The sequence below is a fragment of the Mirounga angustirostris genome, unplaced genomic scaffold (genome assembly GCF_029215605.1).
Source record: "Mirounga angustirostris isolate CCGP_5_RB_7025 unplaced genomic scaffold, mMirAng1.0.hap1 SCAF_7, whole genome shotgun sequence".
Lineage (NCBI taxonomy): Eukaryota > Metazoa > Chordata > Mammalia > Carnivora > Phocidae > Mirounga > Mirounga angustirostris.
The window spans coordinates 104941536-104965302 of NW_026991715.1; the positions used below are offsets into that span (position 1 = coordinate 104941536).

General features: G+C 35.5%; 1 protein-coding gene across 3 annotated transcripts in view; it reads left to right on the forward strand.

Annotated features, from left to right (window-relative positions):
• RNF145 (ring finger protein 145) overlaps positions 1-23767 on the forward strand; it is a 54442-nt gene that overhangs the window by 20832 nt on the left and 9843 nt on the right. For 2 of the 3 annotated variants that reach the window (XM_064596599.1, XM_045901978.3), the window contains 5 exons: positions 5237-5328; positions 12482-12717; positions 15279-15454; positions 18900-19040; positions 21854-22036. In XM_064596599.1, coding sequence (XP_064452669.1) covers positions 5237-5328; positions 12482-12717; positions 15279-15454; positions 18900-19040; positions 21854-22036 — 828 coding nt within the window. The remainder of the gene's footprint in view (positions 1-5236; positions 5329-12481; positions 12718-15278; positions 15455-18899; positions 19041-21853; positions 22037-23767) is intronic. The other variant, XM_064596600.1, reaches the window with a different exon arrangement.

Sequence of the window (23767 nt, forward strand, 5' to 3'; positions counted from 1 at the left end):
TCCAGAACTATAGGGGAAAAAAGAAAAACTCAACAACTGACATGACCATTCCTATGAGGGTATGGTCTTGATCACAGTTGTGTGTTTTTCTCTAAAATTTTTAAACTCCAGTATTCTTTTTTATATATTTTTTATTTTTTTAAGATTTTATTTATTTGTTCATGAGAGACAGAGAGAGAGAGGCAGAGGGAGAAGCAGGCTCCCAAGGAGCAGGGAGCCCGATGCGGGACTCAATCCCAGGACCCTGGGATCATGACCTGGGCTGAAGGCAGACGCTTAACCATCTGAGCCACCCAGGCGCCCTAAACTCCAGTATTCTTAAATTCCTTGTTTTATTGTTAGATTTCTGAACTAATGTGTCAGTTTTTTATGTGTATAAGTTGAATTAAGAGCCCATGGGTTTCACAAGATTGAAAGTATACTCCTTTTCATCCTAGTCTCCGGTATGTAAGTAGGGTTTCAAATGTAAAACTTCCCCAAGAGTTATTTATATGTAAAATACAGATAATTAGCTCCCCATTTCATAAAAGTTTGTCTCATTTAAGGTTTCTTTATTACAGGACTATTAGCACTTGGGGCCAGGTCATGCTTTGCTATGGGGGCAGTCTTGTGTATTATAGGATATTGGTGCCTCTGCTCCCTAGATCACAGAGAACTCCCTCTCCAGCAGTTTGTGAAACCACAGAGTGTCCCTGTCAAATGTGCTTTCCTCGGGAACAAAATTTTCCTCAGTTGAGAACCACTGCTGTTAAATAAAGGACTTGTTAAAAATGAATTTTATCATTCTATACCCCACTTTTAATTTTGACAGGAATAAAATTGACCCATTTCAGTGTTTGATATATTTTCTTCTTTTGAACATTATCAGCTCCAGACACTAAATATTTCAGTAAGGGTTCAGAAAGAAGCTAAGAGAGAAGCAGGGTGGCAGAGATGATTTAAATAATTAAGCCCTGGGTAAATGAACTATTCAATTACTAGCACATTGTTAGGGTGTAGTAGGTACTCAAATCCAGGTGTTAGAACATCTCAGTCCCTGGGATCCCTTAAATTGAGCAATGCCTTTTGTTTGCACATATTGCATAAGATAGCTTTGAGAGCTCACCACTTTATTCTCTGTAAAAGTAGATTAGGTTTCTTTGGAACTAACAGTTTGAAAGCTTTAAGCAGCCAGAATGTACAAATTGTTCTAGGTTGTTCAGGTTGCTTAAGAGATTGTTAGGTCAGTTGGTCAATTGGTAAGCTTCTAGATTTTGTTGTTGTTACTTAGTTTTTTTTATAACTTGTATGCTTCTCCTTACAACAAGAATTTTTCTAATTGCAAGCTATCCTTGAGGCCCTTTTCATATATCTCACACATTCTTATGCACCCAAACAGTTTCAGTCACTGGAGAATAGGCTAGCACTGGGGATTAGAGAAGTAGATTTTCCAAGTGTTTAGTTTATTAGTGCTCAGGGGCTGATCGTCAGTATTGCACAAATTGCACAAATGAAAAAAGTTTAAGGAAAGATATTTTTCAGTTTTAAGTAGACGGTAGGGATTCTTGCTTCTGACCAGCTTAATACATTTTACTATTTAAATCTTCTAAATTAAAAAAATAAATAAAAGCTTTTAAACAACGTTAAAAAAAATCTTCTAAATTGAAAAGTCAAATACTGCTTTTGAACATTTCATCTGATTCTGTCTTAAAATAGTTACTAAATTTTGTTAAAAATTAGAATTTCTTGGCTCACGAATCAGATTAATTTTTGGCCTAAAATAACTCTTGGAATTTTGCATAATTCCTACTCTGGATCCTTCTTATGTGGCTTACTGTCTTGTTTATTTACATTGTGAATGACCCACTCTCTTGAGAGACTTGAGTAATCAAGTTTTCATTTCATTTCATTGTCAGCATGGGATGCCATGAAGTTGTTCATAACTTAGATACAGAGATCTTTGTTGAAACATTGATCCCTATTATAGTTCTTTTGTATAGTTTGGGATGCAATGTCCAGATTCTTCTTTCAGAAGGGACAGCTCATTAGTGGCTACTTGGTGAGACCAGTAGTTTAGCCCTCACCGAAGCCACTGCTCTGGCTCTGGCACTAAGCTCAGCTGGCCCAAAGAGGGACTATAGGCTTTCTGGGCCTGGCTATGTTTACTGAGGTGGTGCTTACTGGTGAGTCAGCCAAACAGGGAAAATTCTGAAGGACTGTGTTGATCGAGAGGAGTTGAACAAAGGAGAAAGGGGCTAAGTTGCCTAGACAAGGTGTTAATTTCTATGGTAGGATGATTGGTTCAGCGGCTCAGGTCGCACATTAATGGGGGAGGTTGCAGCATTGAGGAGAGCTATTCTTAGAGTCCTAGAGGAGAGCAACACAGAGAGCTAGTGGGAGGAAGCTGTTTAACACCATGGTGTTGTCATTAGGGCCTAAAGGTTGATTGTTCTTCTGGAAGGCAGATCCCCCTTAGTGTCCTGTAATCTTGTCATACCACAAAGTCATGAAATATGGAGACCGAAAAGGAACTAAAAAGAAAATCATTCTGTTTTTATAGCATTTCTCACAATTCTAATTAATTATTAAATTAAGTAATTTGTTTAATGTTTGTTTTTCCTCCTGGTTTGTTAAGCTCCATGCTAACAGGATTGTGTCTTTCTTGCCTGTTGTAGTATTCCCAGAGTGTAGCGGTGTGCTAGCAACATATTATGTATATGGTAAATTATTTTTGAGGTTAAAAGAAAAAGTATAGAGAATGTTAATTTTCCTTACAAATTTCATTACGTGAAGTTAGAATTCTTTTTTTTTTTTTTTTTAAAGATTTTATTTATTTATTTGACAGAGAGAGAGAGACAGTGAGAGAGGGAACACAAGCAGGGGGAGTGGGAAAGGGAGAAGCAGGCTTCCGGCCGAGCAGGGAGCCCGATGCGGGGCTCCATGTGGGGCTCGATCCCAGGACCCTGAGATCATGACCTGAGCCGAAGACAGTCGCTTAACCAACTGAGCCACCCAGGCGCCCCTGAAGTTAGAATTCTTAAAAGGCAAAGAAGCTGTTAAAAAAAAAATAAACTAAATTATAAACTAAAATTCCTAGCCAGGAAATAATACAAAACAATTAACAAATGTTTCAGCAATAAGAAATTCTAGAATAGTGGGTTTGCTGAGATATATATAAAACATCAGTAATATGATGACAAAAGCAAACAAGGGAGAGAAAACATGTCAGGGAATCCAGCTCTGCAATCCCCTTCCAACCCCCCCCCCACCCACCTTGAGAGATGATCTGAGGACTGACCCCTTTGGGAGCAACTTTGGCTCTTCCCGGGGGATAGTGCTCTTGTAGATACCCCTATTCCCTTTTTATTGAATTCACATAAAATAAAATTAACCTTTAAAGTGAACAATTCATTGGCATATATTAAATTCATAATGTTGTGCAATCATCACCATTATCTAATTCTAGAACATTTTCATCACCCCACAGTAAAATCCAGTACTCATTATATGTCCTTTCCGTTTTCCTACACCCCAGCCCCTGGCAAGCATCAATCTGCTATTTGTCTTTGTGGGTTTTCTCTCTTTGTAATTGGACCTATTGGAGAGGGTGGCCACAAAGAAATTATTTGGCTTTAGAGGCCTAGAACTCAGGTTAGACCTCTTACAAATATAAGTTTCTTTCTTTAATAGTATTTTCAAAGACTAAATGTTAAGTGGTATTTATATGTGTATTTTATTTTAAATTTTGTAATTCTCTTAATTCTTCAGTTTTCTGCCCTAAAACTTTAAAAGTATGATAATTTTACATTGATGGTTATAAATCAGATATGTATATGTAATTTGCATGTAGAGCATTTATGCCTCTCACAGGGTTTTGACCACTGACCTCTGGACTGGGTAGTCCTTTGGTGTGGGGCTGTCCTATGCACTGAATGTTGTGGCAGCATCTTGATCTGGGTGCTCATAGCAGCCCCAACCCTTCTAAATTTTGACAACTAAAAATGTCTCCAGACATTGCAAAATGTCTGTCAGGGTCAAAATCACCCCTGGTTGACCACCACTGCATTAAAATCATTCCTCTTGAGAATTTCAGTAAAAAGAGACTATTAGTATATTATTTGCTAGAAATAGTCATCATAGAATGATAGAGGAGAATTGCTAAATCACTGATGAATCTAGGCCCATTATTGATTTTTATAATTGTCCCCCAAACTACTTCCCATTCATAAAATATATTTTAGTTTAATTTTGATTTTTTGGCAGTACTCTCCTTGCGGGTTATGTAAGGGTCATTTCTTATTTGGCTGTGCTACACTAAAGGATTTCAACTTGATTGCCTAATAGGAAGTAATTTCATGGGAAAAGTAAATACAGCCGTGGGTTTGTTGAGAAATACTGGAAACATTCAAACTCTTTTAAATACAATGAATAAAGCATTCAATAATTGAAGAAAAGGAGAATTTTTTTTACACAAATTTCCCTACCTGATGTCTAAAGAACTTAAGACCATAGTCTTTTAGTGTACTACTGAGCTTACTGATAGTAAATTAAATTTTCCCTTCCTGTGCTCCTGGATGTGCACTGAAAGTTCTGTTTTCTCAGTTTGTAAAGGTTCTTTCCTACTTAAATCTTGTTATTTCTCAGTACTCACATGTTAAATGAATTAAATTTTAAAAGGAATATTGGATGTGATTTAAAATTTGTTTCAAAATAAATCTGTAGCCTACTTACATATAACCCTAATTATAGATTCTTGATAGAGTCAAAAGTGATAGTTTTTAAGGATTGTTCTGTGAGCCAGTTTTCTAACTAGTTTGTGATCTACTTGTAACTAAGTACAACTGGGGATAAAACTTTGGGGAAAATAAGATAGGTAAGATGGTGGAAGAGAGCCACAAGAGGGGAAATTTGATGTATTATTATTGGGTATTATCAGTTAAGTAGTAGGGTTGAGGGATGGTGTCTCAACTGTTTTTTTTTTTTTTTTTTTTTTTTTTACTGGGAATAGTTATTTAATAAGGCCTTGGGAAGAAAGAAAATCCCATAAAGTAGAGCTTTGGCTGTCTTTCCTACATAGAAGGAAATGAAGTCCATCCTTACATAATTATTTATACCTAAACTTTTTCTTAGTATACATATGGAGAGAGATGTTATTAACATAATACGCTTTTTATAAGAATACTGTGCTTTAGCTGTTTTTCTTTTCTGTATGTGCTTTGAATGTATCTAATACATTTTTACCATTTTACTTATTTAGGGACTATGTCAGGAGTGAACTGGAGTCTGCCTATGAAGGACCAATGTATTTAGAACCTCTGTCCATGAATCGGTTTACCACAGCCTTAATAGGTAAGTATTATAAAAGAATTAAAAGTGTAGGTGAGGATCAACCAGTTTTACTGTCTTCTTTACATGCTTAAAATCATACGTAGCCTATAGTTGCTTGTGTTTTTAATGATATTTTAACTATTTGGAAGGTTAATAAAGCTAGTTATTACTTTGTAAGATTATTTTTAAGTCATTTATTGTTATTGAAAGCCATCACTATAGTCAAAAATAAATTGCCAGAAACATCACTTGAGACATGATTGAAATATTTAGGTAGCAGAATGTTAAAAATAGGAGTGTTGACTAAGACCCCAAAACAATGTACATATAGTTCCAAGTGACATACCAGACCCTACCTACCATGACAGAATTGCAAAAAAGGAGGTGAGAGAAAACCTATTTTGTGATTCTTAAACTCACCCACATAGAGGGTGATAAAAGGTTGAATGTTGGAGAAGGAGGATTTCTGGAGAGAGCTCTTTTCTCTGAAATACCTCCCCAACCGTTCACGTGTGGAGAATTCAGCAGTAGACCATTTGGAGAGTCACATGTCTTCTGTGGCTTAGGAGGGATACTCTGAACTGGTGTCTGACCCACGCCTGCAAAATCTCAAGCTGCACCATCTAAAATTAGCCACATGTATCTATTGAGCACTTGAAATGTGGCTAATCCAAATTAAGATATGCAGTAAGTCTAAACACCCAATTTCTAAGACTTAGTATAAAATAGGATGCAAAGTTTCTTGTTAATTTTTTAATGTAGATTGAATGTTTATATGATCATATTTGGGGTATATTAGGTTGAATAAAATATATTGTTAATTAATTCCACCTGGTTTTTTTTTTGTTGTTTTACTTTTTAAAATGAGGCTACCAGGTTAAAAATTACAAATGTGGCTCATATTATAATTCTAATATGATATCAAGGCCAACAGTGGGCTGGCTGGCTGTTGAGTTTTCTGACTATGGACATAGTGAAAATGTCTTGTGGAGGTCTCTTGTATCTTCTAATCTATGTAGGCAAAGGTATTAGTTTCCTATGAACTAGATAAGGGCCCCAAGAGTCTATGGGATTTTTTTAGGTCCTTCTAAGAGAGCCTTTACAAGGATAAGAAGACTCCAATAGGGATTGAATTTCCAGGAATTAAGTAAAGAACCAAAAACAGCCAGAGGAGAGTATATAACAAGCACTAAGGGTGGGAGAGCCATAGTGATGGAACAGTTTCAGAAGAACCCATAAAAATGCACAAGAGAAAGGCAATGAGTTTAAAAAAAAAAACAACAACATTTTTTTTTAAGGGGGAGTGGTACGTACAGGGATGGGGGGCAGAGGGAGAGAGAATCTTAATCTTAAGCAGGCTCCATTACTAGCGCATAGCCCAGTGCAGGGCTCTCAATCTCATGACCCTGAGATCATGACCTGAGTGGAAATTAGGAGTCAGATGCTTAACCGACTGAGCCACCCAGGCACCCCAGGGGGAATTTTTTATGTCCCAGCTTCAGGTGCACCCACACCCTATCATTGTAAGAGCATAGTCAAGTAAGAATTTTCTACTTCCCTCTCTCGCCTTCTTCCCTACATGCTTCAACCCTGGATAAGTCAGGAAGAGCGGGCAATGGTGCTGTCAGAGAAAGAAGATGAAGCCTGCCATAACCTTTCCACCTCTCACAATTGCAGGTTTTCAATCTGTAGTCCTGTAGGAGGCCTGAGCTAGAGTAAGGGAAAAGCCTCAACTTTAAATCAGTTTCAGAGTGTTGGTTATTGTTCAGTTGAGACTGTGTAACCTCAGCTAGATTAGAAAAGTTAGTAGGACTTGCTGTAGGAGCAGGAGAACACTAGTCTTCACAGAGTGGATTTTAAAAGACAATAGGAGAAAAAAAATAATGTTGCTTTATGACTATATCCTAGGAGTTGGTGTATTCAATAGTGGTAACATTCAAGTGTGAAAATACAGCTGACCCTAGGGCACCTGGGTGGCTCAGATGGTTAAGTGTCTGCCTTTGGCTTAGGTCGTGATCCCAGGGTCCTGAGATAGAGTCCCGCATCGGGCTCCCTGCTCAGCGCGGAACCTACTTCTCCCTCTCACTCTGCCTGCTTATGCTGTCTCTCTCTCTGTCAAATAAATAAAATCTTAAAAAGAAAATACAGCTGACCCTTTAACAACACAGGTTTGAACTGCATGGGTCCACTTAAAATCCAGTACTATAAATGTATTTGCTTTTCCTTATGATTTTCTTAATAATACTTTTTTTCCTTAGCTTACATTACTGTAAGAATACAGTATGTATTACATGTAAAATACAAAATGTGTACTAATGTTGGTAAGAATTCCAGTCAACAATAGGCTGTTAGCAGTGAAGTTTTTGGGGAGCCAAAAGTTATGCAAGCATTTTCAACTGTGCAGGGTGTTGGCACCTCTAATCCTTGCACTGTTTAGATGTCAACTGTATTTGCTAGGTTAGAAGGCTTGTCAAGTATTATTTTTTATTCTGTGATGGATGCAATATAGTATAAATTTGAAACATTTCCGTAAATTTTCCTATCAGTGGCTATGAAACTCTTCTTACTAAACTAAGATTCAATTAATTGGAGATAAAATCCATAAACTATTACATACTATGTCTTCTTCCAATTTGGATTTTGAAGTACTTTCTACTCATTTGCTTCCATTTCATTAATGAACTTTTAATGAAAAACTGAGTAATATTGATACGCCATCATTTCTTAAGAGTTGCAAACTTCTTGGAGCTATTTCTAATAGTGGAATCCTGACATCCGGAGATTACTTTGTGATTTTGATTTATTCGGCATTACTAATTGAGTAGGCACATCAACTTAAACAACTTCCAGTTCTTTTGTTGCTGCAGGAAAGATTTCCACTCCTTTTTTCACCTAAATAGGAGAAGTGGTCTTCTCTTAAAGAGAATCATAGCCTATGAGTCATATTCTTCTATGAAAGAAGATAAATGAAGCCTGTAACCCTAGAGTTGAGCACTGAATGTGCTGGCATAGACTTAGGGGAATTTTCGGAGTGTAGAGGAAGTTTACGTCATGCTGAACAAGGCAATTTCAATATCACAGCTATGAGTACAGTGAAAGAAGTAAGATATGCCAGAATGAAAATTCCTAATCATTCCTAGTATTAAAGTGTTTCCTCCAAGTACTTTCTTTTAGAGTTTTTGCTAATTTTTTAATCAAAGAAATACACTTATTTTTAAAAGCCAAGACCTACCACAATTTTATGATGAGAATTGGCTCTCTCCTGCACCACTCCTCACCACACTCCTGTATCAACTCCCCAGAGGCCTTTTTCCCTTCTAGTCACAATAATATCTTCCCTGCTATTTTCTCTTTTGTCCTACTCTGGAAATCCTGTCCATTGGATAATGTTCCTCCTACATTGACCCCCTAACTTCCTTACTGTTCTGTTTTCCTTCCTCCCTCCCTCCCTCTCTCTCTCTCTCTCTCGTTTTACTTTCTGGGTTTCCCAACTTTATCTTCCAACCCTTTTATTGTACCTTTTTTGTTTTATATTTTTAATATTGAGGAACTTGTTTTCATTGAATGCTTCTTTTTACTATGACAGTGTTTTTATTTCTTAGATATATCATTTATCTCTTTGAAGCTTTCTTTTGTTCCTTGAATTATCCATTTCCCCTGAAATCTTTTTTCTGTTTGTTTTGGTCTTTTTCTGTCATGGGATAGTAGTGTTTCTCAAACCTGGATTTGAAAGACCTTGTTATACTGAACAAGGATTTATAAATACTGATGCTTAGGCCTCATCTGAGGCTGATTAAACCATAAGTTTTACTTAAATATCTGGGAGTCCTTGGCTGATCATTTGTATTAAAGTAAGTTAAGTTGTTGATTGGAATCTCTTTAGGGTTTACCAACTGGTATGTTTCACAGTTGATGTTCATGTGGGATTGGCTGGTTTTGAGTATTTGTATGTCTTTTCACTTGGACTTGGTCATTTTCCCCAAAGAGGAATCTTTCTGTCCCCTGTAGGGGAGGCTGTTGTCAGTGACTAGAATGGGTGACAACAAACATGGCCGCAGTGCTTGGCTACCTAGAGAGCTCTTATCTCTCAGGGTGCAGACTTTTGGGTTAATCCCCTCTTTTCATTTGGGCATCTCACCTCTGCTCTGGTGTCCAGGAGCCTGTTTTAGTCTCTCCAGAGAACAAACTTTGGTCTTCCTTCTAGGGTGTGGGAAAGAGTAGTGGTTTGGCTAAGTTAGTTGCCTCCTATCTCTTCATCCTTTGTCCTTTAAAATGTTGTCATAACTCACTTGGTGGCCTCTCCTCTGGGTTTTGTTGTTTGTTTATTTGTAGTATTTTGGGTTTTCCTCCTTTTATGCCTTTATGAATATTTTTCACATTATTTAGATATCAGTTCATTAAAGGCTAAAATTAATACTTTGTGGGAGAAGATACCACATGTTACAACATGGTAGATTGTTAATAAATGTTCAGCTTTGTGTAAAAATGGATGCCATTTTTGTAGTCTTTTAATAGTAATATAGACTGAACATAAAACTAAAATCTCCAAGTATTGTTTTGCTTTTCATTGGCAAGAAGGAAGAGAATTTGACTAAATGATTCTCAAGTTAATCTGATAGATAACATGTTAAAGAATTCAAGAAATTCTAAAGGGATTTATGGAGTCTTGTTTAGTCAGTGAAATGGGACAGTGTAGTACTGTCATCAGAGTAGATCATTGAAAAAGGACAGCACGGGGGCGTCTGGGTGGCTCATTTGGTTGAGCATCTGACTTTGGCTCAGGTCATGATCTCAGGGTCCTGGGATCGAGCCCCATGTTGGGCTCCCTTCTCGACAGGGAGTCTGCTTGTCCCTCTCCCTCACCTGCAACCCCTCTCCCTGCTGGTGCTCTCTCTGTCTCTCAAATATATAAACAAAATCTTAAAAAAAAAAAAAAGAATAGCAAGTTCTGACGTAGACACAAATATACAAAAAATGTAAAAGTATACTAGACTGGCATTTCAAAGTAATGAGAAAGGAAATGGATGATTCTAATCGCTAGTTTTGAGACAGCTGACTAAACATCTAGAAAAACAAACTTAGATCATTACTTCTTACCTTATTCTAAAATAAATTCCAAGTGTGTTAATTTTTTTTAAAGATTTTATTTAGAGAGAAAGAGAGCGTGAATGAGGGGAGGGGCAGAGGGAAGAGGGAAAGAGAGAATCTTAAGCAGACTCCATGCTGAGCACAGAGCCTGATGCCAGGCTCGATCCCATGACCGCAAGATCATGCATGACCTGAGCCAAAGTCAAGAATCGGATGCTTAACCAACTGAGCCACCCAGGTGCCCCTCAAATGTATTAATTTCTAAATTAAAGAATACTAAAAGAAAATGTAGGTGATTACTTGTATAATCTTGAGGAGGGCGACCCATGTGATTGAACCATGACACCAAAGGTAGAAATCATCAAAGAAAAGATTGATAGGTTTGACCATTTATAGTAAAATATCCTGTACTATAACAGAAAAAAATTATTAAAATATTCAAATGACACACTGGGAAAATACAATTGTAAGACAAAGGAAATTAATATTTTGATCAAAGAATTCCGGAAGGCTACATTCTCCAGTAGAAATGGTCAAAGAATGTGAACAAGCATTTCACCAAATAATTACAAATTATTTTTGTATACTTATTTGTTAATTGGTAATCAACAAATGCAACTTTTAAAAAGCTTAGGAAATATTCCTTGCCCTACCCTTCCTTAAATTATTTTTAAAGCTGGCAAGTCAGTGGGAAAATGGGCACCATGTACACTGGGTGTTTTGTTTCTATAGGGCAATCTGATCGTATGTGTCAAAAGCCTGAAATATTTCTTTGACCAGTAATTCCACTTTTAGGAATTTAGTCTAAGAAGATATTGGGAAATGTGCTCCAAGTAGTTTATACAAGGATGTCATACACGTATAGGCTTACTCATAACAAAACATTTTATAATTACGAACTGTTTGAAAACAGCCATATGTTAGTACTGTGTCATATGCATTCAGTGTAATATCCCATACAACTAAAGACAACCATGTATATGTACTTCCTGGTGTAGAGAGAGACACGTGCATTATATGTATTAACTGAAAAAAACTGATTGTGAAATAGTATGTACCCTATAATCTCCTAGAAAACATTTGTGTATATTCACATGCACAGAATAAATCTGAAAAGGGTAATGGTGTGAATACCTAATTTTTAAAAAAGATTTATTTAGTTGTTAGAGAGAGCACGCAAACTTACATGAGCGGGAAGGGCAGAGGGAGAGGGAGAGCCAGTTTCAAGCCAACTCTGCACTGAGCACGGAGCCAGATTCCGGGGGCTCGATCTCACAGCCCTGAGATCATCACCTGATCTGAAACCAAGAGTCAGACATTCAACCATCTGTGCCATCCGAGTGCCCCTGAATACCTAATTTTTATGAGCACTTAACTAGGTTTTAGATACAATGCTCTCTATGCAGTGCTTTGTCTAATGGACCAAAGGTATTAACAGGCTATCTTGGTGTGATAGGATTATAAGAGATTGAACTTTTACCCCCTTTTTATTTCTCTGTATTTTCTAACTTTTCTATAATGATCATACATAATCTCTGGGAAGAGTTTGTTGCTTAAATTTTTTAGTGTTAACTTTCACTATTGAGTCATTTGGAAAGAAGGCGTGCATGGTCCTGTAAAAGCAATTAAAGCTTGAAAATCTCAGAATGAATTTTGTTGCAGCATGATCTTAGAGAAGTAACTATCTCTGGAATTTTATGCTATCACCTATAGACCAGAACAGTTAAATATTGAGGACCTTTGTAAAAAGAGCTATATATAAACAGTAGTAATTGAATAACTGTAATATTGAATTAGACATTAAAAAAACCTTTTTCTGTATTATATATGCCATCCAAAATGTGATGAAGACCAGTGGATATTTGTGCTGCTTTTTTCAGATCAGTACCTAGGAAATTGGTGCTCAAAATTGACAGAACATGTGAATATGTAATTATGGTCAGATGAGGTAAAAATTTTGATTTAAATTATTATCTAAGCGATCTTAATTAGACTTCTTCAAAAGCTGTGTCATCTTTATTGGCAGTGTCTTTTGTTTTTATTTTGTGGATACCAAATCTTAAATGCGTTCTCCTCCCCATTTTAGGTCAGTTGGTGGTGTGTACTTTATGTTCCTGTGTCATGAAAACGAAGCAGATTTGGCTCTTTTCAGCTCACATGCTTCCCTTGCTAGCACGACTCTGCCTTGTCCCTCTGGAGACAATTGTTATCATCAACAAATTTGCTATGATTTTTACTGGATTGGAAGTTCTCTACTTTCTTGGGTCTAATCTTTTAGTACCTTATAACCTTGCTAAGTCTGCATACAGAGAATTGGTTCAGGTAAGACTGACAACCACACACAGGTAGATAAAATTCTACATAAAAATTAGTTCTATTAAAGATTTAGTTCATTTCATAGTCGTGGTCATGGTAACATTCTGTTGGACAGTTTCTAAGTAGCACCTGTTTTCAACCTAATTAGGAGCATCTGCGATTCTTTATGATGAAGTGTGCTGTAGGGAGGCAGTGAACTGAAGTGATTCTGGGGAAGCAGAGTGTCTGGGTTTCTACTCTGGCTCTGCTGTTGACTATCTGTGTGACCTGGGGTTGGTGGGTTGTCACTTAGGTTGGCTTATCCGTAAAGTGGAGCTAATAATAACAGTTGTACTTAACTTGTAGGGTTGCTGTGAGATTTAAATGAGTTCAGTGCGGCAGACAGTGTTCAGTGTGTGTTAACTATTATAATGAAGACAAAAATAATACAGAATTGAAAACGTAGAGGTAAAATCTGGATTTTTCTTCTGATTAAAGTCCTACTGTGACTACAGTTTTTTACCTTGTATTTGCCAGCTTATGTAAACTGAGAAGTAGTTCTGGGCATTCATATGATGGATTTTGTTTAGATATACTGATTTTGCCCACATGACATGCTTCTGGCCTATCCTACTTTTTTTAGCCTTTGCTAAAAAAAGTAAACAGATTATTTCCCAGATAGAAACAATAGATATTTAAATATTTCCATTTGATTTGTTTGATAAGTTCAGTATATAAAATAGATATGAAAACTGACATTGATATAAAAAGAGAGTGCTAAAATGCACATTCTTTTCTACCTTTTGACTGTGTGTATATGACCTTAAGGTACAGGAGGCTCTCAGATTGACTAAACTGAAACTACTAAGTGAAGTGGGTTTTTTTGTTGTTGTTGTGGCCCCAGGGGCAGATTTCCCAGAAAAATTTCCTTAAACTCTTGGCTTTAGGTTGCTTCTGCCTTCTTCTTTGTTCATCTTATGTAATGATTAACTTGGGCAATTTTCCTGAAAGTAGGTCTTTCAGAGAAGAGGAAGTTATTTTCATACTCAATGAAGAGCTATTTCATGAGGAAGGGTTATAGTTGTATTCAGAATAAGAATGACTAAAATATGTATTTTTTCTTTGAATTCAGTCTTGTGGAGCTACCCTAGTTTGTGGGAAACAGAACACAATTAGTAAACATTAATTGTATACTGTTTATTTAATCATCGTTAAGGACAGAGCCCTCATTTCTCAATGTCATGTTTACCTTCTTGGTTGCCTTAAGATTCATGCATCACTAGATGTCATAGTTGAAAATAAATTCTAGGTTATGAAATCCACAACCTGGAAAGAATTGGATAGGTAAGAAATGGTGGAAACTATCAGGCTTTTTTGTCATCTGTTCCTTGAATGGAAAGGAGGAAAATTACTCTCTACCTCTCAATGATCAGTTTGCTGCTAATAAGAATTTTGCAGCTAGTTGGACAACTTGCTTTTTCTTTAAATATTTTCTAGTAGGGGAAAAATAGAAGTTAATCTTGACTGGATTTTAGAGAAAGCATTTGATTTACAGATAAATTTAAATTTAGAATAATCTGTAGGTCACTGCATTTTATTTTAATACTTAAAAGATCTAGGTCTGCCTAGAGATAGGTGTTAATTAGAAATCAGAAAAACTTGAAGTCAGTGTATTTTAATTTAAGATATTTGAATTTTATTGAAACATTCTGGTATCACATTGAGAGTTCCAGCAAGACAATTTGGCTATTTAGGTTAGAGTTTGTAGCCTGCCTTGCAGAACCCTATTGTGTTACCAGGGTCTGGTCCCTGGCATAGTAACTCCAGAAACTTGGTTACATGTATGCTCTTAGGCTGAATCAGATTATGAGAATTGATTCCTCCTAATGAGTCTCATAAGCGATTATTTTACAAACTGGAAAGCTAAGTTACTGATTAGTAGATTAATAAACTTTTTTTAGTTGTACCTTTTTTCCTGGTGTTAATGCACTAGGCAAATCAAATAAATTGAGAAGTGTTGTTTGATAAATAACACAGGAGGAGCAAGGGGAATTGATCTGTCTGGGGGAAAAGACTTGCTAACTATCTTTGCTCTCCAATAGAAGTAAACTCCAGTGTTTATTCTGTCTTCCGTCAAACTGTTTCTCCCCTATGACATTTCCTGAATAAAACCGGAAAAATTCTTCCTTTTACATTTCCCCTTTTTCTAGCCATTCACGCACTATTTGCATCATTTATGGTAGTCCTGATCATTTTGATTCAGAGATGAGTAAGTTTACAAAGTCTACTCAACCTACCTTTGATGTAGTTTTACTCTGAAAGAGACTTTACTCTGAACTGTAAGGGCAGTTTATGGTTGTCATTTGATGAATGTGTGTCGAGTGTTAATAGTAACGCAAAATCAGAGAATTTTAGAAAACGTACTAACTGTATATACAGAGCTAACTTTAAAGGAATTTAGTTGGAACAATCTTACAGTGAAAGAAAAGCCATTTAATTTTTCTCTTTAAGTACTTTGAACTCTTTGGTGTTTAAAAGTGTTTATTGAAGTGATACAAGATGTTTTCCTGTCTCATTTTCTTATTCAGGTAGTAGAGGTATATGGCCTTCTAGCCTTGGGAATGTCCCTGTGGAATCAACTCGTAGTCCCCGTACTTTTCATGGTTTTCTGGCTCGTCTTATTTGCTCTTCAGATTTACTCCTATTTCAGTACTCGAGATCAGCCTGCATCACGTGAGAGGCTTCTTTTCCTTTTCCTGACAAGGTAATTAATAAGAACGTATGATACTGTACTTAACCTTAGGAAGAGAAGACTTTGATCTAGGAATAGCAAGTTTTGCAAATTTCCAGTTACAGTAGAGTGTACCCCATATTTAATTAAGGTAGGATTTTCATTTGGGATGCCTAGGTCTGGCAGTGCAAGGAGGTGCTAAGGTAATAATGGTATATTTGGCTGTAGCAAATGATTTGTGGAAAGGTACATAGCAAATTTTAAAAATATTTTTTTAATTTCAAGTTAAACTATTGGTTGGGTAAATAAAACATGTTACTAAAAATAATTATCAATTACTGAGTATTTAATATGTGTCACCACATTCCTGAACACTTTTCTTCACACTTAATCTTGACAGCAACCCCGAGAGATAGGTGCCTTTATTATCATTTACCATTTTTTAATAGCTGAGGAGACTGTACTGAGAGTACCTTGCCCCAGGTGACACCGTTGAAAGAAGCCGTGCTGATGTCAGAGCCCATCTGAGTTCAAACCTTACTCTTGCAACTAATGCCCTGTTATTTTTAATGTTTTGCTTCATTATTCAGATACAGTCAAATAATTGGAGAAGTGAGTATATCATAATGCTTTGCTGTTTGCCCCAAAGGAATTCTAACACTTGGTTTTTAAGATTTAGTTTTTTTTTTTTTTTTTTAAATAGTCTTAAGTCATCTGAGTCCTTTTTCTCCTAAAGTATCTTTGTTGTGAGCTACATCCACATTTGTCATTTTTCCACTCTTGAGTTTGAATCTCAAGCCCTCAAAACCTAGCACATGGCTATATATCTTCATTCCCTGGCACATACAGGCAAGAATAAAACTCTGTCCTTCGGGAGAGTACATATAGGCAGATAAAAGTGTTGAGTTTTAGTTAATAGAGCCATTGTTTCTCAGCCAACCAAGTGATGGAGCACTGTGCAGTAAGGGGTGCAGGGAAAATGTTACACAGTGTTAAAAAGCAATAAAAATGTCATAGAGCAGTACCTATTTCAGTAAATAAGCAGAATAAACTTATTGGCACTGAGTCAGATTTTGTACTTTCTAAAAACACTTTTAGTTGGTAAGTAGCTTCTATAAGCATGCAATAAATTGATATCAAATACATTTTAATAGCCAGTTCATTATTAATGAAGTTTTGTTTGTTTTTTATTTTTCTTTTAGATTTTATTTATTTATTTGACAGAGGGAGAAACAGTGAGAGAGGGAACACAAGCAGGGGGAGTGGGAGAGGGAGAAGCAGGCTTCCTGCAGAGCAGTACCCTGGGATCATGACCTGAGCTGAAGGCTTACGCTTAATGACTGAACCACCCAGGCGCCCCTGCTATTGTTTTTTAATGTAAATATTATGGAAGTTTTATGAAGAATTTTAAAATGATCCAAAAAGTAATTCAATTTAAAGAGAAAGAGAAATAGAATCCTTTAGTTAGGATAATAACCTAAGTGTGAGACTGGGATTGGTCATGTTTTAAACCATATTATTAGCCATTAAAAAGCACAGTCAGATCAAATGTAGCATAGTGTAATAGGCTTAACAAATCAGTAAGCCATGAATGAGTTTGGATTTATTTACAAAGTAAGAAAGTAATACTGAAATTTTTAGATGAGGCTTAGGTGTCTTGACAAAATGATTTTTCTCTCTATTCTGTTTTATACATAGAATAGAGTACCCCTTCTAAATATAGGAATGTTTAAATTTGTTTTTTAACAGAGAAGTTAATTGGTTCTTCTGTTAATTTCTATCTCTCTAAGCATTGTTGTCCTTGATGCTGCTTTGTGCCAGATTACATAGGTGTGTTTGCCTTGCCAAAGAACAACTTATTTACAAAAGGAAGATTGCAAGTTTATCAGCATACTCTGACTAAACAAACCAACTAAAAAAGCACATGCAAACAAAAACTTTGTTTTTGCAGCCAGCAAATAGAAACTAAAACCAGTAAAACATCTCACTGAAGAGAGAGAGGAAGAAAAGTTTTATAAAGTTTTCCAAATTCTTTCACTTCCCCAAAGTTAGGTTGAAACTTTTTGCTTTCTTATGTTCTCTTTTGAAAATACCCTCTTGAAAATGTAATTAAATCATACTGCTTGGGTGTAAAAGATTTCTCTAAATATTAAGACAAGAATAGAGAAGTTGCATGGATCATCAGTAAAATTTTCAGGCTTTTCCAGTGAGAAGTAAAATTTTTAGTATATTTTTAGCCATGGTTATTACTTTTTAGTTACTAGACAATTTGTTTAAACATCCTGCATAAGGATTTCTCTGAGAAAATGTCACATTTCAGAAATTAGATTTGTAAGAATGCCATACAGTCATTCTTTTAGCTATCAACCACCATGACTCATAGATATCTTGACTCCTAAAAGAAAAACAGATATTTTTTTCTCATCATAATGTACATTGGTCTATGGAAAAGTAGATGTTTTCACTTAAAAACTTACTTATCAGCAGTTAATTGTGTAGGAAGAGTGACTATGTAGCAGAAGCACAGAGCTACATTGTAAAGGATAGGTATTGATTTGCCTGAATGAATTCCTCATGCATACAAATGAAATTCTTAACTGAAATTCTCAAACTTCTCTGAACATTTGTTAAATGCTGTATAAATGTTAAATCCAGATTATTAGTACATAATATTACATATGTTTGTAAAATACTTGTTAATAAGTTTCTAATATGTTCAGTGTAAGTATGGAATGTATTTCCATAAAGTGTGAAAGTATTTACAAGCTTTAGTTAGTGTAAGGTCTTCCAGTTCCTGTAAGTGGTATTCATAGCGAACTTTTATGTTAAAAGTTGATGATAAAATTATTTTTAAATGGTCTTAGGTTATATTCTTGGATATGCTTTTGAAATAACCCAGAAAAAAAATGCAATTATGTAAACCTAAATTAAATTAAAATTTAAAGTATTAATAATATGGAAAATACTGTTGTATTGAGAGGAGTTGGGAGCTGCAAAGTCAATATGGGCCTTCCCTGGTAGCAGTTTGGTCAAATAAGGAGTTTTGACAAGTAATCATATTAGCACAATTTGAATAGTCAACATTTTTCAGAAGGTACTATGGGCAACTATATATGAGTCTTTTTTGAATATTATCAGCATGTTAATTATATGTTTCTTAGGGTTTGAAGAAAATTTAAGCCCTTAACTGCTTTTGAAAGAGGTGATAGATAAATAAAGAGAAGACTTTGTTTCAGATATGGTGCTGTGTACTGAGTATTTGCCAAAGAGATTTAAAAAAATGTAGGTTAGGATACTAGAAGAATGGATTTAAATTATTAATGGAGTCGTTAGGTGATTTTTACGTCAAATTTTCGTTTGGGGTGTTTTAATTGATGAGGATCAGATCAAGGTTGGTGGCTATTTGAAGGCTTAAGATGGTTTTATTTCAAATGGAAAATTTTTATCTGTCAATATTTCCCCACCCCCCTTTTTCTAGTATTGCTGAATGCTGCAGCACTCCTTATTCGCTTTTGGGTTTGGTCTTCACGGTTTCCTTTGTTGCCTTGGGTGTTCTGACACTCTGCAAGTTTTACCTGCAGGGTTATCGAGCTTTCATGAATGATCCTGCCATGAATCGGTAAGTTCTTGACTATGGATACCTCTAGACATTTAAATATTATATATAACTTGAAGAGGTAATGATGAATTTCAGAGGAAATGGAATTTTGAGACTTTTTTTTTTGGATGGTTGCAACTATTTGGATTTAAAATACTATGAAAATAAAACTGAATTTCCATATGTAAAAGATGAATTTTTACTGTATGTACATATGAATGTATATTGGACACTTTCCTAGATTTAAGAGATTTTTTTCGTGGGGGAGGGGCAGAGGGAGAGAATCACAGGCAGGCTCCACACCCAGTGCAGAGCCTGACATGGGGCTCAGTCTCACAACCCTGAGATCATGAGTCATGAGCTGAAATCAGGAGTTGGACACTTAACCAACTGAGCCACCTAGGCGCCCTAAGAGATTTTTGATAGCTTGCTTTTTCCCATTTGAAGTTTAAGTGTAGACCTGTTAAAATCCAATTTCTATATTTGATACTTAAAAATTTTTTGTGTGTGTGGACATAATTTGGATACTGATTGAAGTTTCAAAGGATGCATTAATGAGAATGCAGAATAGTTAATCTAGTTATTAAATCACTAAGATCAGATATTGGGAAACCCTATTTCTAGAAGTTGTCACGATTTCTGTTAAAATAGGAATTTTTAATGGTTTCATTTATATGAATTTATATAATCTTAAAGTCTTTAAATCTTTATGGAATGTTTCAGAATTAGTAGATGGTGAGTATCTTGTAAATTGGAGGAAACATTTTTTTTGGGGTGTACAATATTTTTTTATGACAGAAGAGAAAAAAGTGCTTTATAATCTTCCTGCTAGTCCCAGCTAACACCTTTATAATGGCAAAAGAGGGTGGAGGGCAAGAAAGAAAAATAATTCATGTATAAGCTCACAAATTCACACCATTCAGAAAATATGAAATGGGAAGTGACACCTCTTCCTCCCCCTGCTTGCCATTTCCTCTCCCTGAAGGGTAACAGCTTATAACGGTTATTTTAAAATTTCTTTCTACACACACTTATATATTTGCTACTTTTGTTTTTGTTTCATTTCCACATACTATACACAGTTCTGCACTTTAGTTTTTCACTTAAATATGTTTTAGATGTTTTTTTATGTCAACACAAAGACATCCTCATTCTTTTTGATAAAGGTATAGTATTCCAAAGTATGGATGTATTTCTTTTTTTCTTTTTTTGCTATTAAAAAATGGTACCTTTGTATATGTCTCCTTTTTTTTAACTCTTAATTAGAAAACTTTTAAATTAACAAAGTTGAGAGAATACTGTAAAATGAACCTCCATATACCTGTCATCCATTTCCAGTAATATAGCCAGTCTTCTGTCATGCATGCCCCTGTCTACTCCACTTACTTTGTCCCCTCCATAATCCCCAGCTGCCTTTGTTTGGTGTAAATCTCAGATACAATACCATCTTACCCATAAATATTTCAGTCTCATTGTCTCATTTGAAAAAGTGTAACTACAATAGTACATTCATTTCCAGTAAGAGAAGAATTCCTTGACATAAAATTCCCAGTTGGTGTTCATATTTCCCTTTTTTGTGTTTTTAACATTTTGTTTGTTCAACTTCAGATCCAAATAAGGCCCATATGGCAGTTGGCAAACTATTTTTTAAGTTTCTTTTAATATTTAGGTCCCTGCTGTGTCTGTATTTTTTCCCTTTCATTTTATTTGTTGAAGACACCAGATAGTCCTGTTTAGTTTTTCAGAGTCTGGATTTTGCCAATTGTATCCCTGTGATATCACATAACATGTTCTATTATTCACTATATTTTCTCTTATATTTAAATTTTTTGTAGTACATCCATAGGGTAAATTATTACCAGTAAGATTATTGAGTTGAAGGGTATATACATTTCTAAATTTATTAGCAAGTTTTTCTCTAGAAAGGTTTTATCTGTTTTATCTCAACATTAGTCTCCCCGTTTTTTCTCAAAATTCCTTGTCAATGGTTGGGTCATCAAACTTTGAAATATTTGCTCATTTGTGGTTTTGAAAACTGGACCTAACCTTTGTTCATTTATTTGTGAGAGTTCTTTATAAATCAAGTCAATAAGATGAAAAAAAAGATCTCAAGATTTTTTATGTATTTTCCATATGGAAACTGAATTTCAAGAAAGTTTATATTTATGTCTTCTCTAGTTCTTACGGTCTACTTAAAGAGACCTTTCCTACTCCAAGATTATGAAGACATTCACCTATGATTTTATTTTTTATAATCAAGATACAGCTCATGATATAAATATAATTCAGTGGATATCTAAGAATGGTAGAATATCTGGCTCATTAGCAAAGCCTGGTTTAGAACACTTTTATTTATCCTAGAAGTTGCTTTTTATCTCCTCAGTGTATGCTAAAATAATAGCTATTACATTTTGCACACATATAATGGTATATTATGACTGTGTATTACTATTACATCGATGTTCTATATAAGTTAATATTCTTTTTTTTTTTAAGTTTTTTTTTTTTTTTTTTAATTTATTTGACAGAGAGAGACACAGCGAGAGAGGGAACACAAGCAGGGGGGGTGGGAGAGGGAGAAGCAGGCTTCCCGCTGAGCGGGGAGCCCGATGCGGGGCTCGATCCCAGGCCCCTGGGATCATGACCTGAGCCGAAGGCAGACGCTTAACGACTGAGCCACCCAGGCGCCCCTATAAGTTAATATTCTGATCAGGTTTTTTGTCTAAGTCAGACTAGATCACAAATATGTAACAACAGTGTAAGTCTTTGGATTATTTTCTCTTGGAATGAAATGAGATTCTGATTGTTTTTCTGAAAACGTATGCTTTTTTTAGGGGCATGACAGAAGGAGTTACGCTGTTAATCCTGGCAGTGCAGACTGGTCTGATAGAACTACAGGTTGTTCACCGGGCATTCCTGCTCAGTATTATCCTTTTCATTGTCGTAGCTTCTATTCTACAGTCTATGTTAGAGATTGCAGATCCTATTGTTTTGGCGCTGGGAGCATCTAGAGACAAGTAAGAAACTTCCTAAAAGAAATTTTTGTAATATTCTTTATATGAGTTTGTTGTCTGAAGATTTAGATAATATTTAGAGACAGAAAATGGATGAATAATTGGTATTAGCGTAAGGTAACAAGTTTACCTTTTTATTTTTCTATATGTTTGACTTTTCTGTTTTTTTCCTCAAGATTCTTATAGTTAGAAATCACATCAAAGGCCATGTAATTACAAGTCAACTTTTTCTTCTTCAGAGAAATTTAATTAATACTTTTTATATTCAGTTTTAAAATGAAGAATGGAGAGCATCAAATTTAGTCCAGGAAATACAGTAAATAATATAATTTTATTCTGTGTAATGCTAAAGCAGAGAAAGCGTTGAGAGAACAGAGGAAATCATTTGAAGGAGAGAGAAAGGCTCTCAGGCAGTCATAAAGATAGGCATTTATGGATTAATGGCCTCATCTATTGGCCTTTAGACAGTTTTAACTTACTGAGGTTTTAATGGGGATTCTTGACACCTTATGGGACCAGGTGAAATTAATAGCTGCATTCATGTTTATGCCATATTACAGAAGTTCTCTTAAGGAATAAAAGTCAAGTTATTATTTAGCTCTTTAAGGTAGAATTAGGCTTACTGTAGTTTATACAAGGACATTCTATGAAGAATTACTAAAAATTCAGCACCACTGTTTCTTTCCAGCGTCTGTTGACATTCTGGTGATTTTTGAAATAACCTTAATTTGTTGCTTCTTTGTTAGTGTTTTATGAGTAAGGGAACAGGCAGTCTTTTGGGAGATAGAATTTTGACAGCAGATTTTTAAAACATTTCAAATTAACATTTTAATTACAGTTCATCAGATTTATCTTTTTATTCCCATATCCCACATTGCTGAACATTCTGAAATTTTTCTCAAATGGTGGAAAGGCTGCAAGAGTCAATTTAATTTAAATAAGCTTAGAGCTCTTTGATTTGTTTCAGGTAATCATTTTAATTAATTATAGTTATTTGAGATTTGGTTTTGAGGTTTAATGTACCTCAATAGAAGCATTTAAGATGTTGAACTCAGTGGTGAACTTGGTTAAGTAGCCATTTAAATGGGTTGTTTTTGACCTAAGTACAACACTATTTTGTCATTTCTGGCAGTATCATTTAGTAGTATTACTTATACAAATTAATTTAGCATATACTGATAAGACTAATATAATATATAGAAAGTATCAGAAAAGAGAAAGAAATACATAATTCCACTGCCGTAAGAACCAGTAAATCCAGTTCTGATTCCCACCAGGCTGTTGGAGTAGCCTCATTACTGGCTTTTTTCTCTAAGGTCAAATGGAGAGGAAATTTAAAAGGAAAGGAACAAAACTGAGAAGCCCTGTGTGTGGGTGTGGGGTGGTTAGTTTGCATCGTTGTCAGTGTTCTTGCTGGTGTCCACTGCAGCATTCGCCTAAGGCAAGAGGGGTTCTTGGCTGTGAAAGGATGAAAAAGGGATGAATTGTCAGGGTTAGGTTCTTCTCTCCCACCATCGCCTGTGGTAAATAAGAGACAACTGTCAACAGCCAAATGCCAGTACTTTTTAAAAGAAATGAAATCGAAGAGTATGAGAAAAATGTAGCTGATTAGAACTGACTCAAGAAGAATTTAAAAACTTGGATAGTTCTGTAACTGTTAAAGAACTGGAAGCAAATGGCCAACATCCCTTGACCCAAATGGTATTACAGGCAAGTTCCAAACTTTGAAGGAAC